The sequence below is a fragment of the Perissodus microlepis genome, chromosome 3, assembly GCF_051167445.1.
Source record: "Perissodus microlepis isolate ML-2025 ecotype Zambia chromosome 3, ASM5116744v1, whole genome shotgun sequence".
NCBI classification, from domain to species: domain Eukaryota; kingdom Metazoa; phylum Chordata; class Actinopteri; order Cichliformes; family Cichlidae; genus Perissodus; species Perissodus microlepis.
In genome coordinates, this window is record NC_140463.1 from 20102136 (window position 1) to 20120278 (window position 18143).

An 18143-nucleotide genomic window follows, 5' to 3' on the forward strand; every position below is an offset into this window, starting at 1 on the left:
TGTGTAACAGCACTAAACCTCATCAACAAAAAGAGCCCCTTCATCTGCATGAAGTTCCAGATCTTCCTTGGTCAACTGTGGCTACAGATATCTTTGAGTGGCACTGTCAGCACCAGTGTTGGTCAAGTTACTTGAAAAAAGTAATCGGTAACTAATTACCGATTACTTCCCCAAAAAAGTAATCCCGTTACTTTACTGATTACTTATTTTCAAAAGTAATTAATTACTTAGTTACTTAGTTACTTTTTAAAAACACGATTTACAACCTGAATAGGTGATAAAGAGTTTTTATCGGTTTTCAGCGTTATTTTGTTATCGTTTTGATTGTTAACTCGGTTTTCCTGGGTCTTTTCACGTGTGTTATGAATAAATCTTCTTTTCTTCGGTACCGGTACTAGTTTTATTTTGTTGTATTTATCCGCGACACATTAAAGGCCGGTCCGTGAAAAATATTGTCGGGCATAAACCGGTCCGTGGCGCAAAAAAGGTTGGAGACCGCTGCTGTAGATAACCTGCTGTCAGTTTGGTATTTTGTCCTAATCCGCTTGCTGTACCTCCGTGTAGGTCTGTATATGTTTTGAGTGGTGTATGTGCATTTGGTTATTGAATCCAAGCATGTAAGTTCTGTGCTGCTCTGCTGGTTAATAAAACCACGTTAACTGAATCTACTGCTTCATCATTATCATACTGGTGAACATAGAACAAATAGCATTACTAGTATTGGTTTGGATCGATCTGCCCACTTCTACTGGCAGCCACCTGGCTTCTCCTTGTCTCCTCTACACCCAACAAAGAGGCAGCTAGTTGTTTGCACTTCTGAGCATTTATGTGAGAATCATGAGCTGCAGTCTTTTCGAAAAGTGTGAGCTATTTTTAATTAAGATATATTTGTGTTGCGCTAAGACATTTTTATACATAGTTGATGTAAATGTTCCTTGTAAATTATATTGAGTACTGCAGCAGTTCAGTAGGAGTGAGAAGCCCTCTTTGTTGAAACCCTTTATCTCATGTTTTTTTGGTAGAAGTTAAGGTTAGAAAATTGTCTTTTGTTTGCTTTTACTTTCTGATAGGGAAGAATAGTCTTTGGGTCTGCCTTAAATTAGTCTTTTTTAGTTTCCTTACTAAGTATATTTTGCTGCATGTGCATGTGCTCTGGGAGGGAGGGTGTAAGCTGCTGATGTGGAAAGAACTTGATTAGGAACCACCATGTTTTTATATAAAACTGAGCTCAGGAAGCACATGTATTGTTTACTGACAGATGGCTGACTTTTGTTGAATTCCGGTGTTGCTGCCTAAAGACACCTTCAAAAAAACATGTGTGCCTAGTCTTTGCTGTCTTTGGCCTTTGCCACTTAGCTTGTACAGTTAATCACAAATGCTCAAGTAATACCAAAACATATGTATGTCACCCTGGGCCCTAACTGAAACAGAAGGTGGTGTAGTCCTTTTCAAAGATTCCCCTTAATCTGTAACCATCCAAAATACCTCATCATTTTTGAGTACCCAACTTTATTTATTTCGTTTTTTATGTTATTTTCTGTGTTTATAATCATTTCTTGACCTAAGAAATTGTGAGTTAAAACTGGATTATTGACATCCTGATCTACTCTGATCAGTCAAGCCCATATATATTTAAATACTGACCCAAGGTTTGTTTTTTTACTTGTTTATTGAAAGATATTACAATTATAGTTAAATAATGGCCTTTAATTTGAGGGTATCCACATTCGAATTGGATGAAGGGTTTAGTAGTTTCAGCTCCTTAACATGTGCCACACTTTCTTTTTTTTACGAGGGACCTAAAGTAATTGGACATTGATTAAAAGGGTATTTCATGAGCAGGTGTGTGCAGTTCCTTCCTTATGTCATTATCAATTAAGCAAATAAAATGGCTGGAGTTGACCTGAGGTGTGGTGGTTGCATTTGGAAGTTTGCTGTGAACAGACAACTTGGAGTTCTCCATGCAGGTGAAACAAGATCTCCTTAAGCTGTGAAAACAGAAAAAAAAACCCACCCGAGAAATTTCTGCAAGATCAGGAGCGGTAAAATCTACTGCGAGCACTTAAGTACTGGAAGCTCAATTGCTAACAGGTGTGGACTTCCTGTAGGAATGCACCGACTCTGCCCAGAAGTGGACCCACCGGCTCTATGGAAAAAACTCTGCACTCACCCTAACAATGACAGTTTCTTGGATCTAAATAATTATTAATAATTTTACACTATTAGAAAATCTGGTACAGATTTTCTAAAAGTTAGGAAACTCTGCTTAGTTTGAAAACTCTGCTTACATCAAGGTCACGTCTTTTTTGTTGAAAATAACGTTTGACTCTGTTTTGAATAAATATTACCCAATATTTAAACCCAAACATTTTCATTTTTCCCTAAACATATCATATTTGATTGAAAGGGAAAATGAAAGGGTAATAGTCAGAAAGAAAAGAATGTTGGAACTCACAGGAAAGATAAGAAGCTGATCACACCTTGACAGGCTGACTTCTCTATAAAGCCTTCATCCTCCCTGTGAGTTTTTTGTTTATTTTATCAATATTCATTTATTTATTAATTTGTTACACAGCATATTGTCATGTAGTGTAGGTCGGTTAGTGTAATAATCAGCATCATGAACATGATCAGATGTTGTAATGAGTGAATGAAGTCAGACTGTATATTTTCTTTCTTCTAGCTGTACTGCCTGACCTTTGACCTCATGTGTTGATGACTCTTCACCTCTGTCTCCTCTCACAGGGAGAAGATGATCTGCAGGATCCTGCTGCTCATCATCCTCACCTCATGTGTCTCTGGTTAGTTTACAGCTTCACTTTATGAACTCCAAATAAAGCTCAACAACAGATTTGTTCCAGTTCTCAGTGTGTCTGCTCCTCTCTTTCCCTCTCTGTCTCCTCAACAGGATCATTTGTAGTCAATGTGACACAGACCTGCCATCAGGCAGAGGAGAACCACAACATCACACTGGAGTGGACGTTCACCACCAAACCTGACAGATCCACCAAAACGCTCAACATCCTCTGTGAACTCTTCATCAGTGATAAACTCTCAGTCCTGTATCATGTTCATGAAGGTGTTGAGGTGTCAGAATCTCAGGATAAAAAGTTTTCAGGACGAGTCCAGAGTGACAAAGACGCCCTCAGAGAAGGACGAATCAGACTTCAACTGTCCAGACTCAGGACTGATGACTCGGGTCTGTACCTGTGTGAGGTCAACACTGATTATGGCTTCGGTGTTGGAAGATGTCGACTCAACGTCACTGGTGAGATGTTTCAGGAGAACAATTTAAACATGTCTAGTTTGGCACTTTTTTGGACGAATAAGATCCTTCTTAGAGATGTGAGTTATTTAATGTGGTATTAGTGTAATATTTATTTATAAGTGACTCAGATGTTTGTGTCTCTACAGCAGTGAGGGATTTTCCTGAATCTGCGAGAAAACCTAAGGCATCAAACACAGAGAGTCGAGGAAGGATCGGCCTCTACTGTGGACTGACAGCAGCTCTGCTGCTTCTCTGCTGCTTTTCATTTATTTACTGTCTAAATAACAGGATTTCTACACAGAGTCGAGGGTTGGATGTCGGAAAACTTTGAGCTTATCAGATGAATAAGTGGAAACAGTTTGATCAACAATGTAAATGAAACTGTTAGAGGATTTGGTGGAAAGAGAATAATGAGCCACAATCTAGAGCTGATCCACAAAACAGTGTAGGAAACTCCTCTTCATGTTTATATTGTTCATTACTTCAACAGTAAACTTTTATCACACTGTCACTTATGGGAAAGGTAAGTGTTCTGCTTATTTGTTTTCTTATCTCATAAAAACTGTCAGACTGCAGTTGTGAGTTCAGGACGTTTAGGATTCTTTTTTTTTTTTAACTTTTGCACACTGAACTTTAATGTTTTTAATTCTCATCCTGCAAACAATGATAAACTTTATCCATATGTTTGTATATATATCTTTTATGCCTATACAACATAGTGATTTTTTAACTAATATAGATTTATAATGTTAAATATTGTGTCACGGTGTTTATCATTCTGTATAGAATTATATAAATATTCAGAAAATAATCAAAAGCAGAAATATGGTTGTTTCCACCATAAACCAACAGGTGGCGCTTCTTTGTCTTTTCTCTCTGTTAGAGTGTTGGATTTAAGGTAGAAAATTGAGCAGCTTCAGGTTTTTGAGCTGTCAGCATGTTTATATGTCAGTGAGTTACTTTGTTTTCTTGTGTTTACCTTTGTCGCCTTCATGTGGACATGTAATTGAATCAGCCAGTGGCGACGTTGAATTATTGACCGATCAGTGGAACTACACTGTAAAATGTAATTCTAGATGTTTGTTATTTCAACATATTATTCTATATCAGTTTGACGATAGATGACTGAAGTTGTTGTTATAACATAGAATTACAAGTTAAAAATGTCCCAATTACACCAAAAAAAGCTAACTTGAAAACTCGTGTCCAGCTAAATCAGCAACTTATGTGAACTTGACAATGTGGGTAAGTTGAGCACAGCAGGATTCAAAACTGTCCCACGTGACTGCTATCGAGGTGCATCATGGGGATTTGGCGGTTAACGACATGCTCACTTTACTTGGACGTTTTCTAATCGTCTTCTTTGGAATATGCTTTCAAGGTGAGTAACATTGGTTATAACTATAAGGAAAGAGAGCTACAAAAGTTGGAACATGTTTTGAATTTATGGCATGACGTGGGTTTTCTCTTTTACCGAAATGTTTGCTTTAGCTAATGTAACTTTAGCCGACAAGGTCCAGCTTGTGTGTCATGACCAAACTTGACCTAATAAACTGACATATGGCCTTTTTTATGGGTTTAATGTGGCACTGTCCAAATCACAAGTATTGTGCCGCTAGTTTTAAGGTTGTGCACTCAACCACTGTTGCGATATTAGCAAGCTAACTCAGCTAATTAATAAAGCTTATTTCATATTGTCTCTGTACTTGTAAATTTCTTTCAAGTTCACAGGCTGTTGTATTTTGGTGGAAGTTCATTTAGGCAATATTTCCAATAACTGACTGGGTTCAAAAAGAACTTTTTGGCAGGACTGCTATGCTTGTTGTCATCTGTTTACCCCTATGTAATCACTTAAGTTGTTATTAACTGCTGCACGCTAAGCTGCAAGAGTGCACTGAGGATTGAGACAAAATATGGTCTACAAACCAGCATTATATTAGTTTTTATCAGATAGTCCTCCAGTGTGTTTATTTTTTGCTTTAATTATATTGTGCAGTTATTTGTTACCCTGAAATGCTTTATGCTTAACAACAGCTCACTATTTGAACTTATTTTTGAACTCTTGTGATCAGTATGACTAGATTGTGTGAGTTTTCATACTAAAAGAGCTGTAGTGATAAAATAATTGGCATAAGAGACACTGATTTTTGGCATGGTATACTGCAGAATTTACCTTTTAATCAAACTGCATTCCCTGTATTGTAACAAAACTAACATTGTTTATGTCAGAAAATTAGCAAACATGAATAAATGGTGAAAACAATATAATAACATTTTTTATTTTAGGTCTGTGAAGCCAGACTTGATGCTGGGGATTTATTTTTGTCAGTGGAGTCAAATGGTAAGTTACAATTTGTGCATTTTGTCATACTGGAAACACCACAGATTATATTGTAACTTAATAGCTTCATTGGGCTTCATCCACTCATGTCCACCTTTTACTAGATCAAAGGTGGGTTAGTTACCTTTTAAAAAAAAAAAAAAAAAAAAAACCCCACCACTACAACAGAAGAAAGCTCTTAAAGTAAAGTGGGTGGCTCTTAAAAGAGCCGTTTGATGGATTAGGGCGAATGAGTTTAACCGCCGAAGCCGTACAGAGTGCGTCCCTGCCTCTTCAGGGCGTACACCACATCCATAGCGGTGACAGTCTTCCTCTTGGCGTGCTCAGTGTAGGTGACGGCGTCACGGATGACGTTCTCCAGGAACACCTTGAGCACTCCTCGGGTCTCCTCGTAGATCAGACCGGAGATACGCTTCACTCCGCCACGGCGAGCCAGACGACGGATAGCGGGTTTGGTGATACCCTGGATGTTATCACGGAGAACTTTACGGTGCCGCTTGGCGCCTCCTTTGCCGAGTCCTTTGCCACCCTTACTTTTTTTTCTTTTTTTTTTAACACTTTATTTAAATATCAAATTTCACAATTACAAATACACATAATACAAACACCATGCACAAATTATTCACATCTTATTTTCATTTTACAATAATAAAAGTTCCCACGGCAAGTCGTTTCCTAATTTCATATCTCTCGTTTTTCTTCTTCTCAGCTCAGTTACAATGTTTTTACATACTGTGAAACTACTTATCATTTTTTGTTCTATAACACCTTTAGCCCTTGTTTTCCATATGTGTACATTTATAATGCACATCACCAGCCAAAACAATCTTCTTTTATTTTCACTCATCTTTTCTTTAAACAAACCGTATCTTACTGATTTTGTATTATTTTCAATATTAAAACCTAGTTTTTCCATCCTACTTCTTATTTCAACCGTCCTGTAACATGATAACAATAGATGATCAAGAGTTTCATCTTCATCACAATTCACCATGGGGCATTTCTTTGTGGTAACGAAGCAACTCCACAGAACTACAGCTCTTACTGGGAGACGTCCGACAGAGATAAGCCACACTGTATCTCTCATGTTCTCAGATATTACTTTATCATATATGTTTTTAACTATTTTCTGATTTTCTTCTTTTTCCACAGCCTTATATTGTATCATACCTTCGTTTTTTTTTAGATTGATTTTATTATATATTTGTTTTGAGTTTAATTGTAAAAGGTTTAAACCATCTAAATTCCACTGATCCACAAGATCCCCAAACATAAGTTTAAAGTATGGCACTCCCGTTCGGGCTCTCCCTTTCATTTTTTTCCACAAAGATTTCTTCCCTTGGATCCAGTGGGTGCTTCGCTCAAATGCGCTATATACATTTTTTAGAAAAGGAATCATCAAAATAATGCTAAGATCTGGTGCTCCTAATCCTCCATTTTCCTTTCCTTTATACATTAATTTCCTCTGCGTTACTTCGCGGTTTGTCCCCCAAATCAATTTGGTACACAATTTACTTAATTTAATAACAGTTTTCTGAGGAGGGGGAAAGACAGTAGCCAGAAACAATAACTTTGAAACTATATGCGTTTTCGCGATATTCACACGCGCTTTATAGTTCGTGTTTTTATTGTCCCATTTAGCTACTTCGTTTTCTATTTCACTCTCTTTTTTATTCCAATTTAAAAGACATGGATCATTTTTAGTAATCCAAATACCTAAAATCTTCATCTCCTTGTTAATTTTTAAATCAATTACAGGTTCATTTGAATTTTGTCCAAACCAAACTCCTTCGGTCTTTTCCTGGTTTAGCTTAGCACCAGAAGCTTGTTCATATTTTGTTAGCAAATCGTTAAGTATTGATAGCTCCTTTTGATCTTTAATAATTACAGAGACATCATCCGCATAAGCAAGGGCAGTCACCTTGTAGGCGTCATTTAGGACATATCCAGTAAAACGGCTATCACTATTGATTGTTTTAAGTAACGGATTTATTGCTAAAACATATAGGGCTGCGCTTAAAGGACATCCTTGTTTCACTCCACATTCGACTCGAAAGGGTTCGGTCAGTCTTCCATTTACTTTAATCTGGACAAGGGATTTTTTATATAATACTTTAATCATAGAGATGAAGGTTTCAGGCATATTATACGCTTTCATTACTTCCCACAAATAAGAGTGGGAAATGTAATCAAAGGCTTTCCTTTGGTCAAGACTTAAAATGAAAAATTCTGTATCTTCTCTACTATAAATTATTTCACGCAAAGTACATAAGTTATCCCACATCAGACGACCTCTTATTGCACATGTTTGCTCTTTTTCTATAATTTTATCTAATACCTCATCAAACCTATTCATAATTATTTTAGCAAATATTTTATAATCAACATTCATTATTGTTAATTGTCTATAATTATTTATATTATCTCTTTCCCCTTTCTTATATAGCAAACACATTAATCCATTATAAAAGGAGTCACCCAAAGTTCCCTCATGCATGCCTTCATTAAAAACATTGGCTAAAAATTCGGATATTTCATTCACAACTATTTTATAAAATTCGGACGGAAGCCCATCTAAACCAGGGGTTTTGTTTATGTTTAACTGACTGATCGCACATTCTACCTCCTCTTTAGTAATATTTCCTAAAAGTGAGGTATATTGGATGGAGTCCAGAGGCTCTATTTTACTTAACAGGTATTTTGCTGCACTTGTTTTTGTAGATAACGGAGAGAACATATGGGCACATAGCCTTCTGATAACTCGCCTTTTATCTACTTCGTTTACAAAGGAGTTTCCTCCCTCATCTCTTATAGAAGAAATAAAATCATTATTACGTTTCTTTTGGTTAATACCAATCATATAATCTTTATTACCATTTATATCACCTCCCATAGATTTTTGTATGTTAAATAATATTTCATTATTTACTTTTTCAATACTAATTTTAAGTTCTTCCATCTGGTTCTCTTCATCCTCTTTTCTAAATTTTTTATTCTTCAACAAAATATATTGATTTACTTGTTCGTTATACTTTATAATTTTTGCATAATTTATTTCTCTACATTTAAATTTGAAAAAGTTTTGCATACGTTCTTTCAGCATCTCCCACAATTGTATATCAGATGTTGTGAATTTTTTAAGTTGCAAAACTTTCTCAATTTCTGCTTTTAATTCCAAAACTAGTGCCCCGTCACCTAGACAGCTCGTATTTAATTTCCAATAAGTGGAAGGAGGGTCAGTGCCACACAAAATCGTAGCTCTGACTACCTTATGATCAGAGAACTCAGTTACAAAATCATTATATCTTAAAGCTAAAATCTCGGAAGATATATAAATCCTATCTATTCTAGTTTTAGAGGATGAGTCAAACCTTGTAAAATGAATTGTCTGAGGATTTAAGATCCTATATACATCCCTAAGAGATGCGTCATTACATATTTGTGTAAGTAGTTTGCCTTCCCTGGACTCTTTGAATATCGTACTAGCGATCCTATCATTCTCTTCCGTAACCATATTAAAATCCCCACATAAAACAGTATTAAATCCACATTCCAACAAATGTCTCATTTTCTTTAGCAATTGCATTTTCTTTGTTCTTTCTGGTGCGGTATACACATTAATTAACCGGAACTTTTGACCACCATAATGGCAATCCACAAGTAAAAGTCGTCCTGGTATTATATCTCTTTTCTTTATGATATTCACATGAGTGTTTTTGAAGAAAAAGCCCACCCCGTCTGCACTATCTTCCCCTATTGAGACTACTGAGTGGCTTGAACCCCATAATTTAATCAGCTCTTCAAAATCTTCATTGGTTTTCAATCTTAATTCTTGTAGGCACAATATATCATAGTCCAGTTTTTGCAGAAAAAGCACTTTCTTCTTTCTTAGTCTTTCTGATTGTAACCATCTAACATTCCATGTTATTATTTTAAGAGTACGCATATTTATATAATAGGAGGTTATTCGGTAGAGAGAGGGAACATTGTAGATTCAACATTACCTTGTGGAGGGGTAGATCGATCATCTTTTCTCTTATCTCTGTTATAAGACGCCGTCGAGACACTTCTTTTCCTTCCTCCTTTCGTTGTTTCATTGACCAATTCCTCCATTGCAGGATGCTGTTTGTTAAGGAAAATCCCTGTTTGTGGATCCGCATCATCTCGTCTTGCTGGATCATCCATAGGAGAAATCTCCACAGGAGTCGAAATGGGTGATTCTTCACTATCACTTGCACTTAGGTAGCTTTCTGATGAATTTTCTTCCTCGCTTTCTCTTCGCTCGTCATCGCTCTCACATTCCACATCAGAGGTTTGTGAGTAGGATTGGTCTCCCGGTTCTTCTCCACTTTTTACTGTTATTTCTTCAAGTTGTCTTGAGAGCGTCAAATCCTTCTCTATGTTGTTATTGTCTGACTGCGGCTCTGTTACTCCTGGAAGATTTGTTGTGGTACTATTACCGGTTTCTTGTCCTAAAGCAGCTTCAGGGACAGCCAATGGATTTATTAAGGACACATTTCCATGTGTGAGCCTTTCTTGTAGCGGGGCTGGATTTGAAGCTACTGGCAGCGCTGAGGTGGTTGGAAGGTTCGTGCGAAAAACACTCATGGAGGGCTGCTGGGAAACTTTAGTTATATTAGCAAAGGATTTGGGACATTTAAAGAAGGTGTGTCCCTTCATTCCGCACAGGGAACACTCGCTGTCATTTTGGCATTCTTTAGCTTTATGACCCAACTCCCCGCATTTCCAGCACTTATAGGTAGGACAGTCTCTTACTTGATGGTCTAGAGCTTGGCAGACAAAACATCTGTTTGCCTGTCCAGGATATATGACACGCCCATTAAAAGGGCCCAGAGAGATGGAGTTAGGAATGGAAACAATGTGACCTGCTTCATCTCTTCGCATTCGTACCTTGAATTTTCTTACGCCGTACCATAAGCCGAATTTGTCAACCGGCTTAACAGGAGGTTGTAAGACTTCGCAGTACCTTTGTAGATAGAGCTCAATGTCTTGGTCCGGAACTCTTCCTGTCCAAAATTTCACCACAATTGTTGTGACTTCTAGCTGGACTGGGGATTCTACAGACCATTCCTTCCACTTAGGATGATTTAAGTTGGTATGATGAATTTCCAAAAACCGTCGTAAGGGGGCTTCTTGAAGGAAGCACAACTCAAACTCTCTTCTATTGGGTAACGAGATGAAAGAATAGATGTCCTGCGGGTTTACCCAAGAAGATTGGAAAAGGAGTTCCTCTGCCACATAATCGCGGGAAGGTGGATCGTTACTTCCACCATATTTCAACCTTACCCATAGGTTGCCAAACTTAGAGGCATAGGGTAAAGGTACATAGGAGGGCATGTTTAAACACACAGGAGCTACAAGCAGAAGGGAAGGGATAAACTCAGGCGAAATTGCCGCCCTTGCCTCTTCCACTCATGGTTACAGTTTCTTCTTTGAACGAGCAAAGTCGAATGAAGTTCAACCCCTCGGAGCCGTCTTATTATGTGTGCTCGGCGGACGTAAAAGAAAACAGACGGTGCGAGGTTCGCTGGACGACTCGAAGCTCAGTGGCTCCGCCCACTCTTCTATTCTTATTGTGGAACCATTGTCTTCTGGTAATGACAAATTAAATCTAACCGAACCAAATCGCACTCACAATATCATGTCAGTGTTATTTCTGGGAAATCTACAAGTGTATTTATTCAGTGTACAGTAAACTGCGATGGAGACAACCAGAGCTACTCCACCCGCAGTCACAGTCATGCTCTTCCTCATTTCCGCCAAAGGCCGGTAGATGGCGGTAGTTTCAGCCGCTCCTGTTTTCTTTTATGTCTTCTTTTACATGAGATGTAAATTTAGGAGTCCATCAAGCAACCATTCAGATTCATTTCTTAACAGCAAAAGTGAGTGGAAGAGTTAAGTCTTTGTTCATTCGAAGAAGAAACTGTAACCATCAGTCGAAGAGGCAAGTGTGGATTCATTTCTGAACAAATGAATTCGTTTCTGAACAGCCACAAGGAGTGGAAGGGGTAAGGGAAATCTCCATTTTCTTTTATTTTCCTTTGTACATTAATTTCCTCTGCATTACTTGCGGTGTGTCCTCCAAATCAATTTAGTACACAATTTACTCAATTTAATAAAAGTTTTCTAAGGGCGTGGGGAAGACAGTTAAATTTTAACACATGTGCTGCATCAGCTCAGGGACAACACATGATAGCTCTGTCATAGCTCTGTAGAACAAATGATATAAAGATTGTAGTGTCAAGGTACTTCTTAAGAAGTAATATTGCACTCAGAGAATCCGATTACTTTTTTCAAGTAACGAGTAAAGTAAGGGATTACTATTGCAAAAACGGTAATTAGATTACCTTTACTTTCCCGTAGGAACGCTGCGTTACTGCGTTACTAAAACCGTGATTTTTTTGTGAGAATGTCTCACGACAGTGACGTAAGCAAGTGCGATGGTCCTGACAACAGCTGTGTGCAGATCAACAGTGGATCATATATCGAGTATGGGAGAGAGTATGAGCGTGCAGCGTTTAAAGCGTGGAAGTACTGACCTTACTTTGAGTTTGATTCCATAAAAAGTGACAAAAACATTAGCGTCCATTAGCATTGTGCGTGGGAAGAAAACTTCTTTTTACAGCGAAAAAAACCCCTAAACTTCCAAGCAAGCTCTGAGTGCGCTACCACGTAATGGGAAATTCACAGAGAAACTGCCGTATCCTTCCACTGACCACTGCGGCACACCTGCACCAGGGTAAACCTCCGCCTACCCAACTCCTGCTTTACAGGTGAAAATAGAGCAAAAGGACCGCTAGTCTTTGATTTTATTTATTTTCTGCTGTGTTTTACTTGCATCTATTTGAAAGACTGAGTGTAAACACAAAAAAAAATTATTTTATGTGCTGGAATGTGCAGAAAATAGGTTTAAATATTAAACAAATTTCTTCCAGTCAGAGAATGTTGCATATAATTAAATTTTTGCTTGATGCATAAAGTTAAAAGATTAAAAATAATAAAACTATAAAAGTTTTAAAAAGAGACTTTTCCATTTGATTACATTTTGTATGATGGATTATGCAGAAAAAGTAGAATTGGGCTGAAAGATCTATCGCTTTATCACCTATTCAGGTTGTAAATCGTGTTTTTAAAAAGTAACTAAGTAACTAAGTAATTAATTACTTTTGAAAATGAGTAATCAGTAAAGTAACGGGATTACTTTTTGGGGGAAGTAATCAGTAATTAGTTACTGATTACTTTTTTCAAGTAACTTGACCAACACTGATTGCACTATTGATGATCGCATGCAGGTGGCATAAACTAAATATTCAGACGTGCTACCAACAAATGATTCATTAACAAAAGCAGTGGAGCAGACTGTTTAGGTTCTTGTGGTTGTAATAACATCCATAACTGAAGGTTTGTCATTAATTTATTTTCACAGGTCTAGATGATCACATCTGACTTTGTCATTTAAATGAGGTGGACTTGCAAACTTTGCACTCTTTTGGGTAAATTGCTGTCCACTACATATACACAGAATGTGCACAGTATTTCAGATATAAAAAGGGAGTATGTAATGGACTTGCTGGCTTTAATGTAAAAAGCCTGTTGTGTAAATTTAATGAGGCAGTTGGACTAAAGCAGTATTGCTCATCAAGGTAAACATCTGAGGAATAAGGAAATTGTTACTTGTCCTTTTACTCAGTGTTCTTTTAATCGCACGTTTACTAAAGTTTTATATCACATAAGTCATTTTCACACTCATTCTACTTTAAAAGATTTCAAGACAGAGCTTATTGTTCTCTGAACTTCCTTGTTCACTGAACAGCAGGTAAAGTGCATCTTTTTGTTTGTTTGCTTTTGTGTGTTTGTGTTTTCTCTAATGGTCCTCAGATGACGGTTTGCTTAAATTTGGGTCTCAAAGAATCTTTTCTGCCTGTACTCCCCACCCCTCTTCTTCTATTGCTCAGGTTGAAGCAGAATTTGCCCGTCTTACATCTGTTGACCTGAAAGGGTTCCTTTTTGCTGTGCTTGACCATTATGGAGAGGTTCGTGGAGCTGTACAAAATCAAGAGCAGCATAGGAGGGCTAACTAGGCTCATAAAATGCGTGGTGATGATGTAAGTGTTCAACTGCGAAATCTAAAGTTTTAGGTTATCCAGTTCAACTGATGAACTCATTGAAAGAAAGCTGATAAGTAAAGTATGTCATCATATTTCACAACTGGACATTTAGTGTGGTAACTTTTACTGTGTATATTGGTGGTAGGTTGGATATCATATTCTACTTGAATGTCCTGTTAAGCCTGATTCAAAATCTCCAATGATAATCATATATTGATGGAATTATGTATCAAAAATCTGTGAATTTGGAGCTGTCTACATGCTTCATAAACACTGTTTAAAAAGTGTTTTTGTTTTGTTTTTGACTTCTTTGACCAGATCCCTACACAAAGGAAGAGGACAGAGGACCTCATTTTCTAAAGGAAGATCCCTCACACACTTTCAAGACTGTGAAGGTTAGCATTGTTTCTTTTAGTAAATTTAATAATGACAACACCACAGTGGATTTTAAATTAAACATGTGACATCTATGAAACAATAGATGCCACATGATAACATGTGTACTTTTTCCTCACCAAATGTATTATTACAAGATCTTTGACACTGGGTTTCAGAGAAACTAACTGGCAAGCTAGCATTGATATTATTAGTGTCTTGTGTTTATTCCTGTCTTCACCAGGGTCTTTGACATTTCACTTCTGTACTGTTCACTTCAGCTTTACGTTTGATTTCTCACATTGCATATTGTAATGGCAGAGATATTAGGATATTTAAGGGCCTGCAGTGACTGCTACAGCTGTGGGGGGCAATACTTTGGTGAAATGTCCTGGACCCTGGAAAAGAGACTGTGTAGACTGGGTAAGCAATTAAAGGTTACTGGCCCAGAGTCATTGGGCAGCTGGGTAAAGGTGGATGTTGATATTCAGTGCCAATTATGCAACCTGTTCAGCCATGTCTTTATGCTCTTTTTTCATGCTGTTAATATAGGGGGGGGAATAAACTTTAATCAATAAACTGATTAAAGAAGCATTGTCTATGGAGCCACAATCTGATCCTGTAGTGTAGCTGCAGTTTACACATTTCATGTATTCTCAGCCAGATTTGGTTTAGAGCACAGCCAATATTTAGCATAAGTAGATTTAAATTCACACACACTGATGATGGCAAGCTACATTGTAGCACAGCCACCTTGGGGGGCACTGACAGAGGTAAGGCTGCCGGACACTGGCACCACCGGGCCCTCTGACCACCACTAGTAGGCAACAGGTGAAGTGTCTTTCCCAAGGACACAACGACTGAAACTGTCGGAGCCGGGGCTCGAACCGACAACCTTCCGATTATAAGACGAACTGTCAACTCTTGAGCCACGATTCAGTCATCCACCCGTGTGTGTTTGAATGACTGAATGTGTAAAGCGCTTTTGAGTCCTTAGGGGACTAGTAAAGCGCTTTACAAATACAGGCCATTTACCATTTAAATTGAAAATTTTGTTTGAATTCTGCAATTGAAGACATGCTCAGTTATTTATGAACATGGTCTTTGTTTAAAGCAAGAAATGGATTTGTAACATGGGGGTGCATATCTCATTCTGAAAAAACTTTAACAACTAATAAGTGTTACCCAAAGCCAATCAGCATCATCCAAGGCATCAGTATGGCTCTTCCTTGGAAAGACATGAATTCTTAAGCACGAGGGATATTGTGTAATTGTAATTGTGTAATTTTATTATTTTTTTGTCTTTGAACCCTTTTATAGCCGACAGGTATTGAAGACATGTTTTCTAAGAGGATGAAAGTTGGCATTGTGATGGTGAAAGAAGAAGACATCATCGATGTGTTGGTTGTCCTTGAGGCGGCAGTAATCCTGTCTAATCTGAGGGATGTCTCAAGTGCCATTTCCATGCTGATGGGCCTTCTTTTTGCCCTCAACATAGACTATCCAAAGGAACTTAAGGGCATCTTTGAAGTCATTCAGAATAGGGCTGCCACGATTAGTCGACTAGTCGACGACTGATTTAATAGTCGACGCGTCGTTTGAAGCTTTGTAAGATCCCAAAAGACGCAGGAATAAGTAGTAGGATTTAAGAGTGTAATAACGGACTGAAACAGAAGATGGCAGCACTGCATGTACAAGGATGCCAGCTGCCGTTAAACCCCGAAGAAGAAGAAGAAGCTGTGTCCCAGAATTCATAGCGCAGCCCAGCTGAGTTTCCAACAATGGCGGCAGCTAGTTAGTTTTAATATTACTCTTATTATTCTTTCTGGGTCACAAAATAAACGTTTAGCATATTTTCAGGCGAGAATGTAGCTGTGTAAACCTCAAATATCGGCTCAGTTTATCAAGACACCACATATTTTCAAAAGCACTCTGACGTTTTCGGAGACGTCTGTTACCCACTAGCTCGATAGTTAGCCGGCGGCAAGGCTCACTAGAGCTGGTGAGAACACCGGACTCCCGACAAATCGTTTTCAAACCCACCGCCGTCTTTCGCTACTCAGGTGAAACATATATAAGTGACTTAGATAACTTAAAAATGTTATTGTTTGGCTTTTTTTTAGTATTTTATTTGTTCCTGAGTAAATCGGTTTGGCTGAGCTTAAAGTTATAGTTTTTACACAGCTGAATAAACGTCAAGCAGACAACTGATTATCAGAAATGTGAGATGCTCGAGAATAAACTCTGATGTCCTGTTATATTTTAGATAGCAAGGAGTTTATTAAACTTCACCGAAACAATCTGCAAATTTCATTAAAATTTAATAAACTATCATCTTGTCTTTATTTTTAGTTAGCACATACCTTAAACACTTAAAGCTGTAAGCTAATGATAGTTATATAAGAGCAGATGCATGCTGGTGCAATAAACTGTACGTCCAATGGATGCATGATCTGATTAGTCGACTAATTGCAAAAATAATCGGTGACTAGTCGACTATCAAAATAATCGTTTGTGGCAGCCCTAATTCAGAACGTCCTAATGAACATTGGTGGAAGGCAGTGCGTCTCACTAGTGCATGGTCTAAGAAACTGTTGTTTTTTCTGTAAACAACAGAAAATTAATTTAAAGGAATGTAGATATTTAAACCTGAGATCTAAGATAAACCTAACAGGTAGTTTTGCTGAAATGGATGTTAGAAAGCTAAAAAAAAAAAATACTTAAGATGTTCAATACACATTTTTCTTTACATCCAGTCAATCAACTCTGATAATTAAAATGAAACTGATTTACAAGTTCACTCAGCTACCTTAAGGAGCTCAGTTAATTAATAAACTTAAATCAACTTAGCTAACAGATTATGTTAGTTAAGCTAAAATAATAGATTCCTAAGTTAAAAGAACTACTAAAGTATTTGAATTAACTAAAAAACCCAAGTCAACTGAACCCTAGTTCAGTTGACTTGGGTTTTTTAAACAAGAGTTTAAACAATAGATTATTTTAATTTAGCTGAAAGGGTTTTCCCAAGTAAAAATGACAATTAAAGGAGTTGAACTGACTAACAAATCTCAGTCAACTAAACTAAGATGAAAGTTTAGACAACATGTGATTTTTCATCAACATAACATTTGGTTGTGTTACAAGAACAAACTCTATTTCTTGACTTAACTTAAAATTTTAAGGCAGCCCTTTACCTGATATTTTTAAGTTGAAACAACAAGTTATATTTTACAGTGTACTGATGATGGACAAATTGCAGAAGTTTTCACTGAAAGCATCTCACCAATACAGAGACTGAGACACAAAAGCACAAGAGTGACTGTCTTTACCACTTTCTCGAAGTAAAAGAAAATGACTTGAGATAAAATAGAAAATGCTTCTTGTTGATGATAGAGAGCTGACAATATTCTGGATTTGAGTATAAAAATTCATTTTAGTTGTAACAATTTTTTTTTTAGTGTATGCTGATTTTTTCCCCCTCTGTTTGTTCATGATGAACTGATTCTGATACTGTGACATGATGGAGTAGGAAGCTGGGACTATTTTGCAGAAGGCTGAAATCAGTGAGGCGATATAAAGACATACAGGTGAGGTCTGTGAAATGTGAGCAGTGAACATTGAGCATAACTTTGTTCTGTCACTTCAAAAATAAAATAAACATTTGGTTCACTGTGAGGGAAAACAACATCTTTAATATGTTTCAGTCATTTTAGGTTCAGCAGAATCAGTGAGAGATCAAAACACGTTCACATTAAGGATAAAAATATAAAAAAAATAAAATAAAAAAATAAAACAAGAACACAGAAACCATTTGTTGAGTCAGATGGATTGATATGTGCCTTTAATGTTTTGATTACAGCTGCTTTTTCTCATTTAAGGATTAAGGATTAAAGAAAGCAACAGATCATTGTCTCCTTAAGATGAACTTTGACCTCAAGTGTCACTGTTAATGACACCTTAGTACTGTACCTTGACCTGAAACTTACTAAAGATGAAGAATGTGTTGAGTGTTGGTCTAAAATTGTCTCCT

The 18143-nt window shown here is 37.3% G+C and overlaps 2 protein-coding genes across 6 annotated transcripts; one reads left to right on the forward strand and one right to left on the reverse strand.

Moving 5' to 3' along the window:
• Positions 1–2436: 2436 nt before the first annotated feature.
• On the forward strand, positions 2437–17049 carry LOC146390448 (uncharacterized). 5 transcript variants are annotated; one of them, XR_014799826.1, is made up of 8 exons: positions 2437–2520; positions 2746–2801; positions 2909–3268; positions 3415–4649; positions 5555–5609; positions 13586–13735; positions 14057–14133; positions 15434–17049. XR_014799826.1 is itself a non-coding variant. In XM_084923484.1 (4 exons), the coding sequence occupies exons 2-4, from the start codon at positions 2753–2755 to the stop codon at positions 3597–3599; spliced, it is 594 nt and encodes a 197-aa protein (XP_084779610.1). In that variant the 5' UTR covers positions 2437–2520; positions 2746–2752; the 3' UTR covers positions 3600–5793. The 5 variants fall into 5 exon arrangements, 1 of the variants encoding a protein (XP_084779610.1); XR_014799824.1 differs by having other exon boundaries at positions 3415–5609; XR_014799827.1 differs by having other exon boundaries at positions 3418–5609.
• Positions 5775–7544, reverse strand: LOC146390449 (histone H4-like). Its single transcript, XM_084921460.1, has 2 exons — positions 7531–7544; positions 5775–6166 (listed from the first exon to the last, which is right to left on the reverse strand). The coding sequence occupies exons 1-2, from the start codon at positions 7542–7544 to the stop codon at positions 5845–5847; spliced, it is 336 nt and encodes a 111-aa protein (XP_084777586.1). The 3' UTR covers positions 5775–5844.
• Positions 17050–18143: the final 1094 nt, after the last annotated feature.